The sequence below is a fragment of the Vulpes lagopus genome, chromosome 3 (assembly GCF_018345385.1).
Source record: "Vulpes lagopus strain Blue_001 chromosome 3, ASM1834538v1, whole genome shotgun sequence".
Lineage (NCBI taxonomy): Eukaryota > Metazoa > Chordata > Mammalia > Carnivora > Canidae > Vulpes > Vulpes lagopus.
In genome coordinates this window covers 127647143-127663738 of record NC_054826.1, presented here as the reverse complement: position 1 = coordinate 127663738, position 16596 = coordinate 127647143, and the positions used below count along the sequence as shown (strand labels likewise).

General features: G+C 53.9%; 1 protein-coding gene across 5 annotated transcripts in view; it reads right to left on the bottom strand.

Moving 5' to 3' along the window:
* The window catches only part of ABCA3 (ATP binding cassette subfamily A member 3), a 40194-nt gene extending 30474 nt beyond the window's left edge, over positions 1-9720 (bottom strand). The window contains exons 1-3 of one of the 5 annotated variants that reach the window (XM_041749895.1): positions 9561-9720; positions 590-675; positions 234-498 (exon numbers count right to left, since the gene is read on the bottom strand). In XM_041749895.1, the coding sequence (XP_041605829.1) occupies positions 234-498; positions 590-643 (319 nt within the window). In that variant the 5' untranslated portion in view covers positions 644-675; positions 9561-9720. Of the gene's footprint in view, positions 1-233; positions 499-589; positions 676-1641; positions 1682-2561; positions 2951-3522; positions 3542-9560 lie in introns of those variants that run through there. The other 4 variants (XM_041749896.1, XM_041749897.1, XM_041749894.1 and 1 more) reach the window with 4 other exon arrangements.
* Between the last annotated feature and the right edge of the window lie 6876 nt (positions 9721-16596).

Sequence of the window (16596 nt, the reverse complement as noted above, 5' to 3'; positions counted from 1 at the left end):
CTGGCAGGTGCGCTCACAATACACCTTGCCCGTGACTCCAGAGCTGTCCCCACCATGAATCACGGGAGTGACTGCAGAGCCCGGGGCTCCCCTCCAGCCTCACATGCCCGGTCCCCACTTTATAATGAGTGACCCGCCGACGAGGGGAGATGTGGAGTGTGGCCGCTGGCCGGGGCTGCTCACCTGGGTCTGTCCCCACCACTGGACGAGAGGGGACCCGGAGGACACCTCACCTCTCATGTTGATGACCAATGTCCTCCGCGCCGTCTCTGTGATGGTCTTCACGGCCTGGCTCTGGGACGGGATATAGGCGAGCTCCCAGGCGTCGCCCGGAGGGGGGAAGCTGAAGAACAGAGGCAGCTCCTGGATGGACTGGCCGGGGTAGATGGTGGCGTTGGGCACATTTTCCGACTGGATCTTCAAGCGGAGCCAAATGAGGATCCCGGAGAACAGCAGGGGCAGGAAGAGCTCCAGGACGGTCACCAGGACTTTGCGCTTCTGTGAGAGGAAGGGAAGGAGCGGGCTGGGGGCGCGGGCCCTCCTCCCCACTCCCCTCCCCAGCGCGGCCGGCACAGCTGCGCACACCCACCTGCACCGTGTAGTTCTTCCAGAGCAGGAGCGCCAGCTGCCTGAGCACAGCCATCTTCTGGACACTGGCCGGCGGCCGCAGAGCACCTGGGGGCCAGAGGGGACTCTGCTAAGCCGCAAGCCCCCCTCTGCGTCCCCCACTCCAGGCTGTCCAGTGGGGCCTGGTCTCCCCCCAGACACACCCTCAGTGACCACTCTGTGTGCCGCGTGCTGTCATGACACTCCGCCCGCGGGGGGCGCCACGCAGGTGTCCTCTGTGGTGCGGAGGACGGGCCACCTCTCTGCACACCCCCGGTCCCCCAACAGACCACCCGGACCCCCCCCCCCACGGCAGGCTCGGCTGCGGGCGGGGGAGGAGGGGGTGGAACGCGCTACTTGCGCTCCTGCCTTGAGCCCCCAGACCAGTTTTTCCTGCTTTAACCACTGAGCACTGGTATGTGGCCTCCACATGACAGTGGTCACTTTCCTCCAAAGAAAATCTGCCCTGTGTCACGTGGAAGTGTTACGTTTACAGCGGGCGCATGGCGCCGGGGGGCCGCGGAACACGAGACGCAGCGACACGGTGCCCGGGGGCCCGGAGGAAGACCCCACGCCCAGGATACGGCAGTACCGCGTTCCCGAAGCTGCGGGCATGCAGCCGGGGGAAGGGGGGCCGGCTACCCCGACCCCGGGTGGGCACGTGAGGCTCCTGGTTCCAGTCCCCGCGGTGGCGAGGATGCAGGGAGAGTGGAGAGGAGCCCCGTGCTCGCGGCCCTTCACGTGGGGAGAAGCCTGCGTGACACATTCTCCACGAACTGGCTCCAAGGCCACCAGTCAGGTGGGTCAAGGAGCTGGGACACTCGGGTGGCCGGTGCATCCTTCCTTAGCCACTGCGCGCGAAAAGCGCGGCCCAGAGAGCCTGCCGGAGACCCCGTACGCAGAGTGAGAGCTCCTCTTGGCTTCTTTACCAAGGCCAGCTTTTTTAAAAAGCTCTTTTTAAAATTAAACTCTTGCTTTTTCTTAGAAAACACTTGGCTGTCCCTATCTGTGTGATGACAGTTACTCAAAACTCACACTTTCAAGGGTCCTCAGGGGACACCTGGATGGATCAGCGGTTGAGCAACTGCCTTCAACTCAGGGTATGACCCCAGGGTCCTGGGATCGAGTCCCACATCGGGCTCCCTGCTTCTCCCTCTGCGTGTCTCTCCTCTCTGTCTCTCAGGAATAAATAAATAAAATCTTAAAAACAAAAAAGGGTCCTCAGTAAATACTTGTAGAAAACGCAGCTGCAAGAAGTTATTTGCAAATTAACCTAAAATATGCTTTTAATTAATCCCGTGGTTAAAATGTGAAGAAATTAAATCTAAAAAAGTCTGAAGTGCTATGAAGGGGCAACTTTTTTCAAAATTAGCAAGGTGGGAAAAGTCATAAAATTAAGTGCGGACGGTTAATGAAAGAGCAGTGGTTTCATGACACCCACGAGGGCCCGTGGTTTATTTTTATTTTTTTAAAGATTTTTATTTATTTATTTATTCATGACAGACGCACAGAGAGAGAGAGAGAGGCAGAGATAGAGGCAGAAGGAGAAGCAGGCCCCATGCAGGGAGCCCAGGATCACGCCCTGGGCCAAAGGCAGGAGCTAAACTGCTGAGCCACTCGGAGATCCCAGCCCGTGGTTTATAAAAGGTTTCTAGAGGTGGCCAGGAGGGGAAGGCAGTGGGTCCCCCTTCCCCAGGACACAACCTGGCCCAGCCGAGGTGAACCTTCTTCCTCTCCCAAGAGGGGAATATATAAACGGTCACAGGTCAGAGAAGCCGTCTGGTCAGAGAAAGAGATGACTTCCTTTTCTGGAAAACTCTTGCCCAGAGAAGACACATCCCCATGCTTACTCCTGTCTCTCCGGTCTGAGGAGTGGGGAGCACAGAAAGACAGACAGACCACGTTCCCACCAGTCCCTGAGAGCCCCAGGTGGAGACCAGCACCCGCGAACTGACCTGGGTCCCGGGAGAGGCTCCTGGCCGCAGTCTCCCTCCTGCGTACGGCAGGACTGGCCAGGAGGAGGCGGCTCTGTGACCAGGGCTCTGGGGTGGGGCCTGCGGGCCTCTCGAGTGCAGTGGGGGTGAGGGACACCTCAGGGAGCATCAGGAGGGGCCCGCGACTCGCTGGCATGACTCCCGGCACCTCTGGGCAAAGGGAGGGCGCTAGGACATTCGGAAAATAAGCAAAAAACACCTCTCACCACGTTAGGAAAAGAACAGAGCAAAACAGATGGCAAGTGTGTCAAACAGAGCAGACCCGAGAACAAGGAAACGCGGGCTCAGGGAGGCAGAGGCTGCAGGGTGGGTCTCCGGTCCCTCCTGGTACGCGGAAATGTGGGGGTGCAAGGAGCTCACACCCAACACCCGCCCCCAGCCCTGGCTCCCGCTGTCACCGCTCTTTTACAGGCAAAGAACGGAGGAGGAAGGGACGCAGGCCTGATCACACACCCGGTGAACACTGAAAGTAGTAATATCTTTATAAAATCAGACACATTGTTCCCACAGTGTCACCAGAAATCAAGAAGAGAAACTGTTCCTTGAGCCCTGCCACCTTACTAGGGATTTATCTGTCTCCCTGGAGCTCTGGGTGGCGGCTACGCGCACGCCAGGCCGCGTCCCAGGCCCCGCCGAGTGCCATACGTGCATCTGTTCTGTTTGAGCAGAAAGGAGTTCAGAGGAGATTCCCAGAATTACAAAATCTGGAAAGCTTCTGGTTGTGCAAGCAAATACACAGAAGGAAAGGAAGTAAAAGTTCCTCAAAACACTCGACGCTGAGGCACAGGGGCCCCAGAAGTGGCGATGACCGCTGCACAGAGCCGCCCGCGCCGCCCACCCTATGCAGACTCTCCAGCCGGGGCCACTTGCAAAGCCGCCCCCACCGCAGAGAGCGGCTAAGAACTTCCCCTACGGGCCTCACCTCTTCTCCAGGGACACAGCCGGGAAAGGAAGGAAAAGTGTTTTGTTTTTTTTTTTCCTACTGAAAGGTTTGTTTGCTTACTGTTGAAATATTAAACGTTACACAAACTGTTAAGTATTTCAGTGTTTGCTTTTTTAGGTGAGCAAGTGAATTGGTGCACAGTGAGTGTGTCCTGTGGCTTGCTAGTTTCTGGGAGCTCTTGTGATGGCACACAGGATTCCTCTACTGATGGCTTTTCCAGGAACTTTCATCAGTTCGAGAGTTACGGGCCGTGCCGGCTCATGTGCGCCCGTGGCTGCGCAGGGGCCGCCTGGGCAGGGCTCTCCGGCGTGCGCTGAGAGGCCCGGCAGCTCCGTGTCTTCATCCGTGGTTTTTCTCAGTATGGATTGAGTATGTCATCCACTGTCTATGTGCTCATGCGAGATAAGTTTGTACTTCAGCGTATGTGGAAGAGAGCAGCGATAGTGCTTCTAGAGAAAGGCCACTCCCGAGCAGGCCTCAGGACCAGCAAGGGGACGTGGACAGGGCCCCAGTGCAAGGCATGGGGCACACACCCTGCTATGTCATGAGCTCCTGTCACATCCCGAGCTCACCATGTCGCCTTCCAGGGAAGCCCACGTCTGCCCAGGCCTGGAGGGCAGCATGGTGAGAAGGAGGCAGCTCCACAGAGCAGGGCCTCCGCATGTCCTGCAACGGCAGATAAGCACAGCTCTGCCCTCTTCCCACGGGGGTGGAATAGACACAGGGCCTCCCCGTCTGGTCGGGCTGGTGAGGACCCGGCTCAGCCAGGAAAGCCCTTCCTTATCGACGCAGGAGTCCACAACAGTGAGCCGTGGTAAAGGTCTGTGCGCGTACGCTCCAAATAGGAACTTCATTAATGCTTGTGGGTAGAATCCGTGGCCTTCGACGCTCGCTACACAAGACAAGAAAAGCATTGATCCCTCCAACAAACATCTGCCCAGAGCTTGCTGTGCAAGGGGCGCTGAGGGTTTGGAGATGGCAATCGTTAACACTCCCAAGTCAAGATGCTCAGTCTGCAAACGTGTCCATGTGCTGTAACTGCTGTCACCAGAGCCGAACGAGGCATCACAAGCTTCTGGAGAAGACTGAGTTCGTGTGCGTGTGTGTACGATGCGGGGGAGGCTCTGGGAAGGCTCTCGGGAGTGGGTGACACAGGAGGCCAGTGTTGAGCGTCCTGGTAGCTGGGGGTGGGGGTAGGGAGTGGAAGAGTGTGTGCGAGGAGCAGCCGGTGGTTCCGAGCACCTGGGCAGGGAGCAGTAGAGAAGGAGCCAGAAAGGGAAGCCAACCAAGGCCTCGGATGCTGTGCCAAGAAGGCAGTGTGGGAGTCGGGGTGGGGGGCATCCACATGGGCAGTATGCTGCTCCAAGGGGTTTTGTTCTGTTTGTTCACCCAGCACAGGATCTCTTCTTTTAGGGGGTATTTTTTTGGCGGGGGGGGGGGTGCATGGCAAACATGTGAAAATGTCTATGTCAGTGGATTTTGCAGATGCAAAGTCTAAATACCAATAAACATGTACAGCATAAGCTGAATGCAGCAGGTGCATTTACAGAGCGTGGTCCCCACCAGTGAACCCACCACTGACCTAGCGGGGTGACTGACCCCATCTGCTAGGTGAAAGGAATGGTGAGAAACTACACTCATGAGTATTTGTCTTTCTCCTTTTTTTTTTTTTTAAAGATTTTATTTATTAAAAAAAATAAAGATTATATTTATTTACTCATGAGAGACACAGAGGCAGAGACACAGGCAGAGGGAGAAGCAGACTGCCCTGTGGGGAGCCCGATGCGGGACTCCATCCCAGACCTCTGGGATCACGCCCTGAGACAAAGGCAGATGCTCAACCACTGAGCCACCCAGGTGTCCCATGAGTATTTTTCTTTAAAAATGAGGGGAAATTAACTTTAGGGATATTCAAGACACCGAATGCTGGCACACCTGCTGGCCTGTGTGTCGGTGGCCACGCACCCTGATTCGGGGGCCAAGTTCTGAGACATGGTGGGCCTTCGCCTGCTGGTTTACTTTGAGCCTTGCACATGTCCTGGACTTGATGGATTCAGGATGTGATGGTTGTGTGCAATCAGAATGAACAAAATCATAGCCAAGGCTTTATGATACTTTGTAGAGATCTGGGAAGTGGCCGTGACTACCCTTAGCTATAGGGAGGTTCACTGGTTACCTGGAGACTTGGAACTTAAGGAAATACATATCTTCTTTCAAGAAAAGTTCCAGGGATCCCTGGGTGGCGCAGCGGTTTGGCGCCTGCCTTTGGCCCAGGGTGCGATCCTGGAGACCCAGGATCGAATCCCACGTCGGGCTCCCGGCACATGGAGCCTGCTTCTCCCTCTGCCTGTGTCTCTGGCTCTGTCTCTCCTTCTATCTCTCAAGAATGAATAAATAAATAAAATCTTAAAAAAAAAAAAGAAAAGTTCCAAATCTGGAGATCATTTCTCTTTCTCCACGACAACTGACTGCAGCAGTGGTGTGTCAGCTAGCTCATTTCTTTTAAGCCAACACACTCAAATCTGTCCCTTCAAGGAAAACGTGACGACAACGTATAAGAGCTGTGGCTTTTCAAAGTAACCTGTGCTAGGAAGGGAGCATGTAGGAGAGCGATGTTTAGAGCCAGGGTCACCCGGGGCAGCGCAGGGGCAGCGCCGGGTACACGCAGGCACACGCACACCCACACGCCAAGAGCGTCCAGAGCCAGAAGCTCCGCCCAGCCCGGCAGCCCCGAACATGTACCACCCCTCCCCACCCTACGATTCAGCACGGGAGCGGGAGTGAAGAGTGAAAGGCAAGTCCCCGGCTCAGAGCACCGTCTGGGTGGCCTCCCGAGGATCACGGTGTTTCCCTGCGACGCCGCCAGAACTGGGAACCGAAATAAAAAGAACCCAGAACCAGACCTTCCAACGAGGACTCCGGGTTCACCAAGACTTTATAAATGGGAAGTGGACTTGCTCAGCGTGGCTTTCTTTTAAAAACAGAAGATGGTATGGGTCGCCTGGCCAGCACAGTTGGTGGAGCACATGACTCCTGAGGTTGGGGTCCTGAGTTGGAGCCCCACGATGGGCATACAGATTATTAAAAAAAAATTAAAATAGGTCAGCCCAGGTGGCTCATCGGTTTAGCGCCGCCTTCAGCCCAGGGCGTGGTCCTGGGGTCCCAGGATCGAGTCCTGAGTCGAGCTCCCTGCACGGAGCCTGCTTCTCCCTCTGCCTGTGTCTCTGCCTCTCTCTCTGTCTGTGTCTCATGAATAAATAAATAAAATCTTTAAAAAATTAAATCAGCTTATGTTTTTATGACTGAGCTGGCAGCATTAACATGCTGAACAAATTTCATCGTGTCCACTTTGCCTCTCATCCCTTTAAAGGTATGTATTTGTGTCTGTCCCTGTGTCCATGACATTCAGGGCAGCGGTAGATGACTTTATTTTACAAATAAATAAATATGTAGGGGTGCAAATCCCAATCTTGTACACATGGCAGCATGCCAGAAAAAGCTTGAGGACGATGTATTTATGCAGGTGGCCCTTGCATGGATGAGGTGGGCAGAAATCCACAAGGCTTGGTCCCTGTCCGGGGCCCCAGGGCGCTGCGCTCAAGGCTGTGGTTCCTTGCATCCTGAAGCTCAGGCGGAGACCTGGTTTGCTGGCCTTGTGCTCAACACCACCACCCACCCTGTCCCGGGTTGGGGCAGCCATCTCTTTAGGATATACGGCTCTGAGTTAACAATGAAGCTCCTGGTAGGGGCTGGTGGGGTAGATTTTTAAGTAAAAAGTGTGGCCCAAGGGAAGCAATCAGGAGACAGTCCCACAAAAATCTGTGCCACCCCCTGCTTTCTTCACCCCTGCTGGAGCCTCGGTCTCACTGCTGTCCTGCTAGCTGTTCTGGCTCTGTAGGTGTAGGAAACGAGGTAATGAGGTGACTGAGGGTCCCCGGGGAGAGGTAACCATGGGTCTTCTGCAGCAAGCTCATTACTCAGCTCCTGCAAATGTACCTGTGTGCCCGCTGACTCCAAATCTCTGAGCCATTCAGGGGGACGAGTGCTGCCCAAGTCTCCCGGGACAGGGACTGACACACCTTACACTTTCCCAAGGGGGTCCGGGCCTCCTGGGGTTTTGTCTTCTTGGAAAATCAGTCCAGTCCAGCCCTGCTGTGAAGCAGCCACAGACAACCCCAGTTCAGGGGTTCTTAATTTTGGCTGCACAATGGAATCTTCTGGGGTGCTTTAACACAGAAAGTGACATCAGAGGCCCACCCCTAAAGATGCTGGGCTCTAGCCTGGGCATGGGACTCTTTCTGGGGTGATTCTAATGAGAAGCCAGGGTCGAGACCTTCCACTCTTGTTGAAAGCCACCCCTCCACCTCTGGACACCTGCAGCTCTTCTGATGTCTCGAGTGGTACTTGCCTCATTCTGTCTGATGTCTCAGTTACTTGCGAATAAATCATTCTCTTTAGCTCCATCCTAAGCTCCCCAAGAGCAGGGACCACATCCAATTCATCTTTCCATTATGGGCAGAGTCTTGCCCATCCTTCTCCCCAGGTTCTAGAATGTTTTCTTTCCTCTTTACCAACTCAACAGCAGATGAATCTACTGTCATCTTGGGAAGCAGGGCTGGAGAAGAGACAGTCAAGTGGGGAGTCTTCCCTGGGCCTCCCCAGTTGAGACTAAGTCAAAACAGGTTCCCATGGGACTGGTACATGCACTGGGTAAGGCTAGTGTCACTTAAAAAACCACCTGAGCTCATCGCTCTTTTTCCAAACAGCAGTCTCATCAGGATGATGGGAAATCGCCAGACAGGGAACCATGTCATCCTCTTAATCAGATATGATGACCAAGTGTGCAATTAAACAACAACAAAAAGATCTGCAAGGATTTAAAAAGAAAAGAGCTAGGGGATTCCTAGGGCATCCATTTTTACCTATTTTCCCTTTTTCTTATTTTTCCTTGATGTAAACTTTCTAAAGGAAAACAGCCTTGATCTTTTCAAGTTTACACAAGACAGCACCCAACCGTTCAGAATCAAATGACACAGCTGCTCAGAAGAAAAAAGCCAGCTTGACTCCTCTGCACCCTGCCCTCTTCCCTGCTCTGTCACAGGGTGTCGGCCACCCTTTCAACAAGCGTTTCTCCATCGCCTGTTATGTGCCTAGAGCCCAAGCCCTGATCAGACCGAGTCAGGGCAGTAAGTGGGCCCTCGGGTCATGAGACAAAGGGGTGGACAAACAGAAACCCGGGGTAAGGCAGTGGCTTTCATCAGGCCACATTCAAGGAAGTGAGAAGGGGCCCTCCTTCGTGCACCAAATGTGCACCAGCTGCACATCTGTCCTAAGCCCTAGTGCAGGAGCCAGCACCTGCCCTCTGGAAGCTACGCTGTAGCGTGTGAATGCCAATACCCCTTGTCAAGGCAAATTCGCACCACGTACCGACTGGCCACAGACCTCAGGGGTGACTGGGGCTGCTGCAGGCCTCTCCACCTGCAGGCGTCCCGCCTTCCTGTCCCCCACATAGCTCCCACCCAACCCTGGACCATGGCCCCCCGCCCCCCGCTCCCGGGAATGAGGGGTGGGCGCAGGGCGCGCTCCGGGGTGGGGAGGTACTCCCACCCAGCAGGGAATCTGCCCCAGGGATGAGCCAGCAGCATCCCCGCGGCCCAGCTCGGGTGCCCGGCCCGGGGGCTGCACCACCCCCGGCTGCGTCCACCCTCCCGGCTCGGCACAAAAGGGGCCGCGGCGCGTCCAACCCGGGGTCCGCGGAGGAAGTCGCCCACGGGGGGGCCACGCCCAGGGGCTGGGGCCGGGGGGAAGCCTGAGTCAGGGCGGCCTGGCGCTGCGGCCCCGCGAGGGGCACCTGCCGGGCGGGGCGCGGGGGCGCGCGCGGGGATGGGCGCGGGGGGCGCGCCGGCCGGGCGGGGGGCAGGGGGCGGCCGCGGGGCCAGCCGGGCGGGGGGGTGCGGCCCGGAGCCGCGAGCCCCGGGAGCGAGCGAGCGCGCGCGGCAGGTCCCGGCGGCACTCACCGACCCTCTCGCGGGGTCCCCTGCCTCGGGCCCGGCTGCGCTTGGTCTCGCGGCGGCGGCGGCAGCGGCAACGACGGGCGGTGCTGCCAGCGGCGGGGCCGCCGGGCGGGGAGGGGGCGCCTGAGACCGCCGCAGGCTGGCCGGCGGCTCGGGCTCCAGCAGGTGGCGCGCCGGCCGGCTCGCGCGTGCGCAGTGGGCCAGCCCTGCGGGTGCCCGGCCCGCCCGACGCCCCGCCCGACGCCCCTCCCCGCCCCGCCCCGCCCCGCCCCGCCCCGCCCCGCCCCAGCCTGCGCAGTGCCCGCGCGCCGTGCGGCCGGCAGGGGGCGCCAGACCCCGGGCAGGGCGAGGGCGGGAGGGGAGGGAGGGGCGGGGCGGGAGAGAAGGGGCAGGGCGGGGCAAGGAGGGGAGGGGCGGGGCGGCGTCCACCTGTACCTCGCTGCGGCTGGAGCAGGCGCGGGCTGTCCAGCCATTCCGCCCAGCGCTGTCCTGGTTTGGGCGCGGGCCCCTGTGTCGCGGAGGGAGGGCGACTGGCCCCCTGGATCCTGGCGCGGGCTGCCGGGGGCGAGGGTTGGTCGGGGGAGGCCCTGGGGGGTGCTGCAGGGAGGGTAGGGAACCTTCTAGAAAACGGCCGCGGAGCGGGCTGGGAGGCCCACCGTCCTGCGGCGTGTCCAGAGTCATGGGGCAGAGTTGACACGGGCGGGGAGGACTGAGGGTCATGACACCAGATTGGGGACACGTTAGCCAGAAGGTCGTGACTTCAGGTGGTGAAAATCAGAAACAAACGGAGACCAGCCTTGCGGGGGGGCGGGGGGGGGCGGGGAGGGAGGGTCCGCCGGAGGGCGAACTTGACCTGGATCGCGTCTTGCTCCTGCCTCTGGAGGTGAGAAGCAAAACGTCAACTACTGGCCAAGGTTGTAGAAGTGCAATATTGTAACTGAGCCGTGCAGAGCCGCCCGCGGCCCCGCGAGCTCCGTGCAACACACCCCCAAGCCTCCTTCCGTGCTCCCGCTCCGCAGACTGTCGTTTTGGTGCACAATGAATTTTTACTGATCACAACTTCAGTGATGCATTAGTTTTACTTTGGCTATCTTGAACCTTTCACAGGGTCAGGGTCACCACCGACGGGAGGGTCCCTTAGACGAGAGGAATACAGGTCAGGCTGGGGTCCCCGCGGAAGGGAGTGTCACCAGGCGGGGGCAGAGTCACCTGCTGCACAGAGGTCACGTGGCCGGGCAGGTGTCACCTGGGACCAGCGGTCCGAGGCCCGGCTGGGGTTATCTGGGGGAGGGGGCTGAAGTCGCGTGGCAGGGGCAGGGCGGGACTGGGCGCGAGGCCAACAGTCGCCGCGGGCCGGCCCACTCGGGTCCCCAACGCCCCGACTGAGCGCCGCCAGGAGCCTACGACTCAGGATCCTCCGCGGCAGAGGCGCACCTGCCCCTCGCCTGCTGCCCGGGGGGCGGGTGCTCCCCCCACACACCCCGCAGCTGTACAGGGGGCGCTTCCCCCCCACCCCGCAGCTGTCCAGGGGGCGCACCTGCGGCTCGGCGGTGTCAGTGCTCCCCCCAATCCCCCGCCCCACGGCAGTCAAGGGGCGGACCTGCTGCTCCACCTCACCTGGGACGCCACCTGCGACCAGCCCCACTCCGGCACCCCCGCGACCAGGACGCGACCGATGGAACCGTAAAGTAATGACCTGAGTTGGGAACCTTCTGTCCCAGCCACCCCAAGACCCTTCTGGATTAGCAATAGAGGGTCTCCCTACCTGTTACTCTCTGAGGTGGTGCCCTTTACTGCTTCTCTTCCCTCTGTCTCCCTCACCAGAAGGGGGGCTCCAGGAGGAGAGCACTTGGTCTACTTCGTGGCTACATCTCAGGGTCCAAGAGTGTCTGGCAGAGGGGAGGCACTTGGTAAATATTTGTTGAATTAAAGAGTCGGAAGACCCGGCTTCACATCTGGGCCTGACCCCTTACCTAGCTCAGGCTTGTCATTTTACCCTTCTGAGCTTCCATCTCCTATCCCTAAAATCAATGATAATAGTGCTAGTAATAATACCAAACAGAGATATTTTGTTTTGGGGTCAAATGAGAAAATGCATAAATGCCAAGGAAGTGGTAGTGCGTGAAGTACAGCGGGAGTTCCATAGCCTGGTCTCTGTAATGAGCAGACAAAAACAAACAAAACACCAAAAAACAAAAACAGAAAACCCAACTGGACACAATCACAATTGAGATGGAGGAGCAGATTATTAATGTACTGCCAGTATCTTATTTTTTTTTAATTTTTTTAAATTTTATTTATTTATGATAGTCACACACAGAGAGAGAGGCAGAGACACAGGCAGAGGGAGAAGCAGGCTCCATGCACCAAGAGCCTGATGTGGGATTCGATCCCGGGTCTCCAGGATCGCGCCCTGGGCCAAAGACAGGCACTAAACCGCTGCGCCACCCAGGGATCCCTGCCAGTATCTTAAAAACCCTCTCTCCCCATCATTGCTCCCAGACCACACCCCATCCCTCCCTCTCAACCCAGGTGTCTGCCCCGAGATTCTCTGAATCTGCTGAACAGCGTCTTCTTCCTCACTCAATCTTTTTTTCTTTCAAGAGCCAATTCTTGCCATTTCCAACTTAGACTGGTTACACTTGCAATTTTTTTCCAGCCCTTTCTACACCTGAAAGGGTTCTGCATGACCAAACCCGGGAAGAGAGCAGGCTGAGTTGGATTTCCCTGAGAAGGAATGTGAAGGAGGGTACGGGAAGAAGGACCATGTGCAGCAGGAGAGACACCTGCAGGGTACTAATTGACACCTTGGTTCTTGATCCTTGCTGTTAGGGTGCCTCCACGGTAATTATTACCAGTCATCGTAATTATGAACTGAGAGGGTGTAAGGCCCCTGGCGAAGGAAGACGTTCTGTGGGAAGATGCTAGGCTCTGGACACCTGTTCAGAAACCACTGCCATGGAGGCTGGGCCCTTCTGATGGATCCTCAAGATTCACTTTGCTGCTCAAGGCCCAGTAAACCTAGATATGCCACCTGATGTTCTCTCCCCAAGTCCCAGATGGGGGCCATAATTTGTTCAATGTCACACAGTAGAGGTGAGACTGGAGCCCAGGTGTCGGGGCGTTCAGGCTCCTGGACTCCCTGACAGGCTCTGGTATATAAATCACTCACATTCCCACAGCGTGAAAACATGCCGAGAAGTTATGTGGGATACTCTTTGGGGTTCCCGTAGCTCAGACACTTCTCAGGATCAATGGAAAAATTAAGGTGCATGGTGACACTCCTGAACTACAGCTCTACGAAAGGCAGTAAACCTTGTCATTGCAGAAGCTGGCTGACATAGACAGATATCTACTTACACGCCCGCTACGCATTTTAAAAATGGAACCAATATGTTAGCTCCTATTTCTTTTGCAGGGACACATTCTATCTCCCTATCCATCTGTACCTATCTATGCTTATATATGGACTTTTTTGTGCCCACGTCGGTGGTATTTAATGCTGGATTTTAGAATACAGCTTCTCTGATTGCTTCCATAGGAACAATCGGAGGCTTCATTCTAGACCAAGGGCTGTAACACACTCCTTCATTCAGTGATTCAGGGGCGTTACTATTATAGTGGACCTTGGGCCGTGCAGCCTCAAATTAAATCCTGGCTCTTAAGTGCCTCATGCGACGTCTTTATACCTCAGCGACTTTGTGTAAAGTGGGGAGCTCACAGTACTCACTTTGTAGGTAGCTGTGAAGATTTGAAGTATTGAAACATATGGAATACTTCAAAAAGTGCTTGGCGCTTAGCCAGGGCCCGGTTCCTAGTTTTTGGTTTTTGTTTTGTTTTGTGTTTTTTTGGTGGTGGGGGGGGGGAGATTTTGAGTAAAGCCTTCTATAATAATTTGTATGTAGGTTCTTGTGTAAAAAAATCTTCTGTGCATTTGAAAAAAATTCTCATTTTAGTTGGGTAAAACTTAGGAATAAGATCATGGAACCGTATGGAAGTATATGTTTAGCTTTATAAGAAGCTCTAAGAAACTGCCAAAATATTTTCCCACATGGCTGTATCGTTTTGCTTTGCAGGATATAAGAGTTCCAGTTGTTCTGTAACTTTGCCACCGCTTAAAGAAATTCTTTTCCCCCAACCATTCTAGTAGCTACGAAGTGGTATTTTATTGTGGCTTAAATATGCTTTTCCTAATGACTGATGATGCTGAGCATCTTTTCATGGGCTTATTCGCCATACATATATCCTTTTTGGTGCAGCATCTTTATAAATTGGGTGATAATTTTTAAAAAATATTTTATTTATGTATTCATGAGAGACCAAGAGAGAGGCAGAGACACAGGCAGAGGGAGAAGCAGGCTCCTCACAGGGAGCCCAATGCGGGACTTGATTCCAGAATCCCCGGGTCACGACCTGAGCCAAAGGCAGAGGCTCAACTGCTGAGCCACTCAGATGCCCCGGGTGCTAATTTTCTTACTGTTGAATTTTGAGAGTTGTATATGCCCTGGATATAGCTCCTTTGTCAGATAATCAATTTGCAAATATTTTTCCCCAGTCTATACCTTGTTTTCTCGGCCTGTTAATCTTTTTTTTTTTTTAAATATTTTATTTATTAATGAGAGACACAGAGAGATGCAGAGAGAGAAAGGCAGAGACACAGGCAGAGGGAGAAGCAGGCTCCATGCAGGGAGCCTGACGTGGGACTCGATCCCTGGTCTCCAGGATCAGGCCCTGGGCTGAAGTCGGCGCTAAACCGCTGAGCCACCTGGGCTGCCCTTGGCCTGTTAATCTTATGCAGAGAAAGAAGTTTCAATCTTAAGGAAGCCCAACTTACCCATTTTTCTTTTATGCTTTTCATGTCCTATCTCAGGCATCTTTGCTTGATCCAAGGTCACAGGGGTGTTCTCCTTTTTTTTTCCTAGAAGTTTTAGGGTTTTAGGTTTTGCACATAGGTCTGTGGTGTATTTTGAACTGATTTTGTATAATGGATTGAGGTATCGGTCAAAGTGGTTCCCCACCCCACCCCCATACGTGATTCCAGTTGTCCCACCACCCTCTGTTAAAACAATGATTTTTTTTTTTAATTGAATGGCACCTTTGTCAAAAATTGACCATATTTGTGAAGGTCTGTTTTTGAACTCTTCTATTCTGTTGGTCTGTGTGTGTATCTTTGATCTTTTATTAGTCTGGGCTATGGCACACTTTTTCTGTAAAGGGCCAGATAGCAAATGTTTTAGGCTTTGCATGCCAAGAAGCAAGATTCAAGGTATTAGACAAATACTTGTTATATGAGACTCGTTTCCAAAAAAAAATTTTTATTAGTCACTTTAATATAATTAAACATAATGTTTTTGCTTTTGCGATGTGTATCTACTCATGAGCACAATGGAGTTCTTTTTTTATTATAATTTTTTTTTAATTGTTTATTTATTTATGATAGTCACAGAGAGAGAGAGAGAGGCAGAGACACAGGCAGAGGGAGAAGCAGGCTCCATGCACCGGGAGCCCAACGTGGGATTCAATCCCGGGTCTCCAGGATCGCGCTCTGGGCCAAAGGCAGGCGCCAAACCACTGCATCACGCAGGGATCCCTCTTTTTTTTTTTTTTTTTTTAATAGGATAACATATTGCTTTGCCAGGGGTCAAAGATAGTGTTCCCTACCATCCAAATTTTTTATTTTATTTTATTATTTTTTTAAAGATTTATTTATTTATTTATTTATTTATTTATTTATTTATTTATTATAGACATAGAGAGAGAGAGGCAGAGACACAGGAGGAGGGAGAAGCAGGCTCCATGCCGGGAGCCCGACGTGGGACTCGATCCCGGGACTCCAGGATTGCGCCCTGGGCCAAAGGCAGGCGCTAAGCCGCTGAGCCACCCAGGGTCCCCCAATTTTAAATGTTCATCTGTTAATGTCAATGGGTAATGAGATTTTGTGTATCTCACCATGAATATGATTTCAACTGAGTGTCTTCATGACTTGAAAGGCATTGATGGAATTCTGTTAGATTCCTCTCTTGATACTTTGCCTTTAGCATGTCATTGCATTATAGATAAATTACAACAAATTGAGGGTGAGGTGGAAGCTCCTCAATTGCACAGATAAATGGATTTTGTTGTTTTTTAAGATTTTATTTATTTATTCATGAGACACAGAGAGAGAGAGAGAGGCAGAGACACAGGCAGAGGGAGAAGCAGGCTCCATGCAGGGGTCCAATGCAGGACTCGATCCCAGGACTCCAGCATCATCCCCTGGGCCAAAGTAGGCACCAAACCGCCAAGCCACCCAGGGATCCCCAATAAATGGATTTTGAAATATGAAAATTTCCTTTGCACATACACCAAGGTGTGGAAAATGCTGCTGGACCTGTAGTCTGAGCTCGGAAGATATACCTGCCTTCTGTGAATTTGTGTAGGAATGGAGATTTCACTTCTTGTTTTATCTTTTGGTAGCATGGGAAGTGCTTAACAGCAGCCCGCCAGTACGTGTGCTTCAAACAGTGTTGGCTGTCATCAAAATGACAGTACTGCGGGAAAAGTCTCACACAGAAGCACTGCGACAGCTAACTTCAAAGCTATCCAGTGCTCAGTCACAGTGGTTGGGGGAAGTTCTTCCAACCACTGAAAAGACTCAAAACCAGTCTCATTTGTAGGCTGGGCTGTAGTGGGCTACATTTGGCCCCTGAGTAGTTGGCCTGCCCATGCTTCAGCTAATACTATATTATCTTGACTAGTGTAGCATTAATGAAGTAGTACGTGTCATCCAGTTTTGTTCCTCTTTCAAAATGATTTTGGCTATTTTAGTCCCTTTGCCATTTCATATGGATTTTAAAGTCTGTTGGTTGGGCAGTCCCGGTGGTGCAGCGGTTTAGCGCCGCCTGCAGCCCGGAGTGTGATCCTGGAGACCTGGGATTGAGTCCCACGTCGGGGCTCCCTGCATGGAGCCTGCTTCTCCCTCTGCCTGTGTCTCTGCCTCTCTCTCTCTGAGTAAATAAATAAATAATCTTAAAAAAAATTTTGTTGGTTGATGCCTATT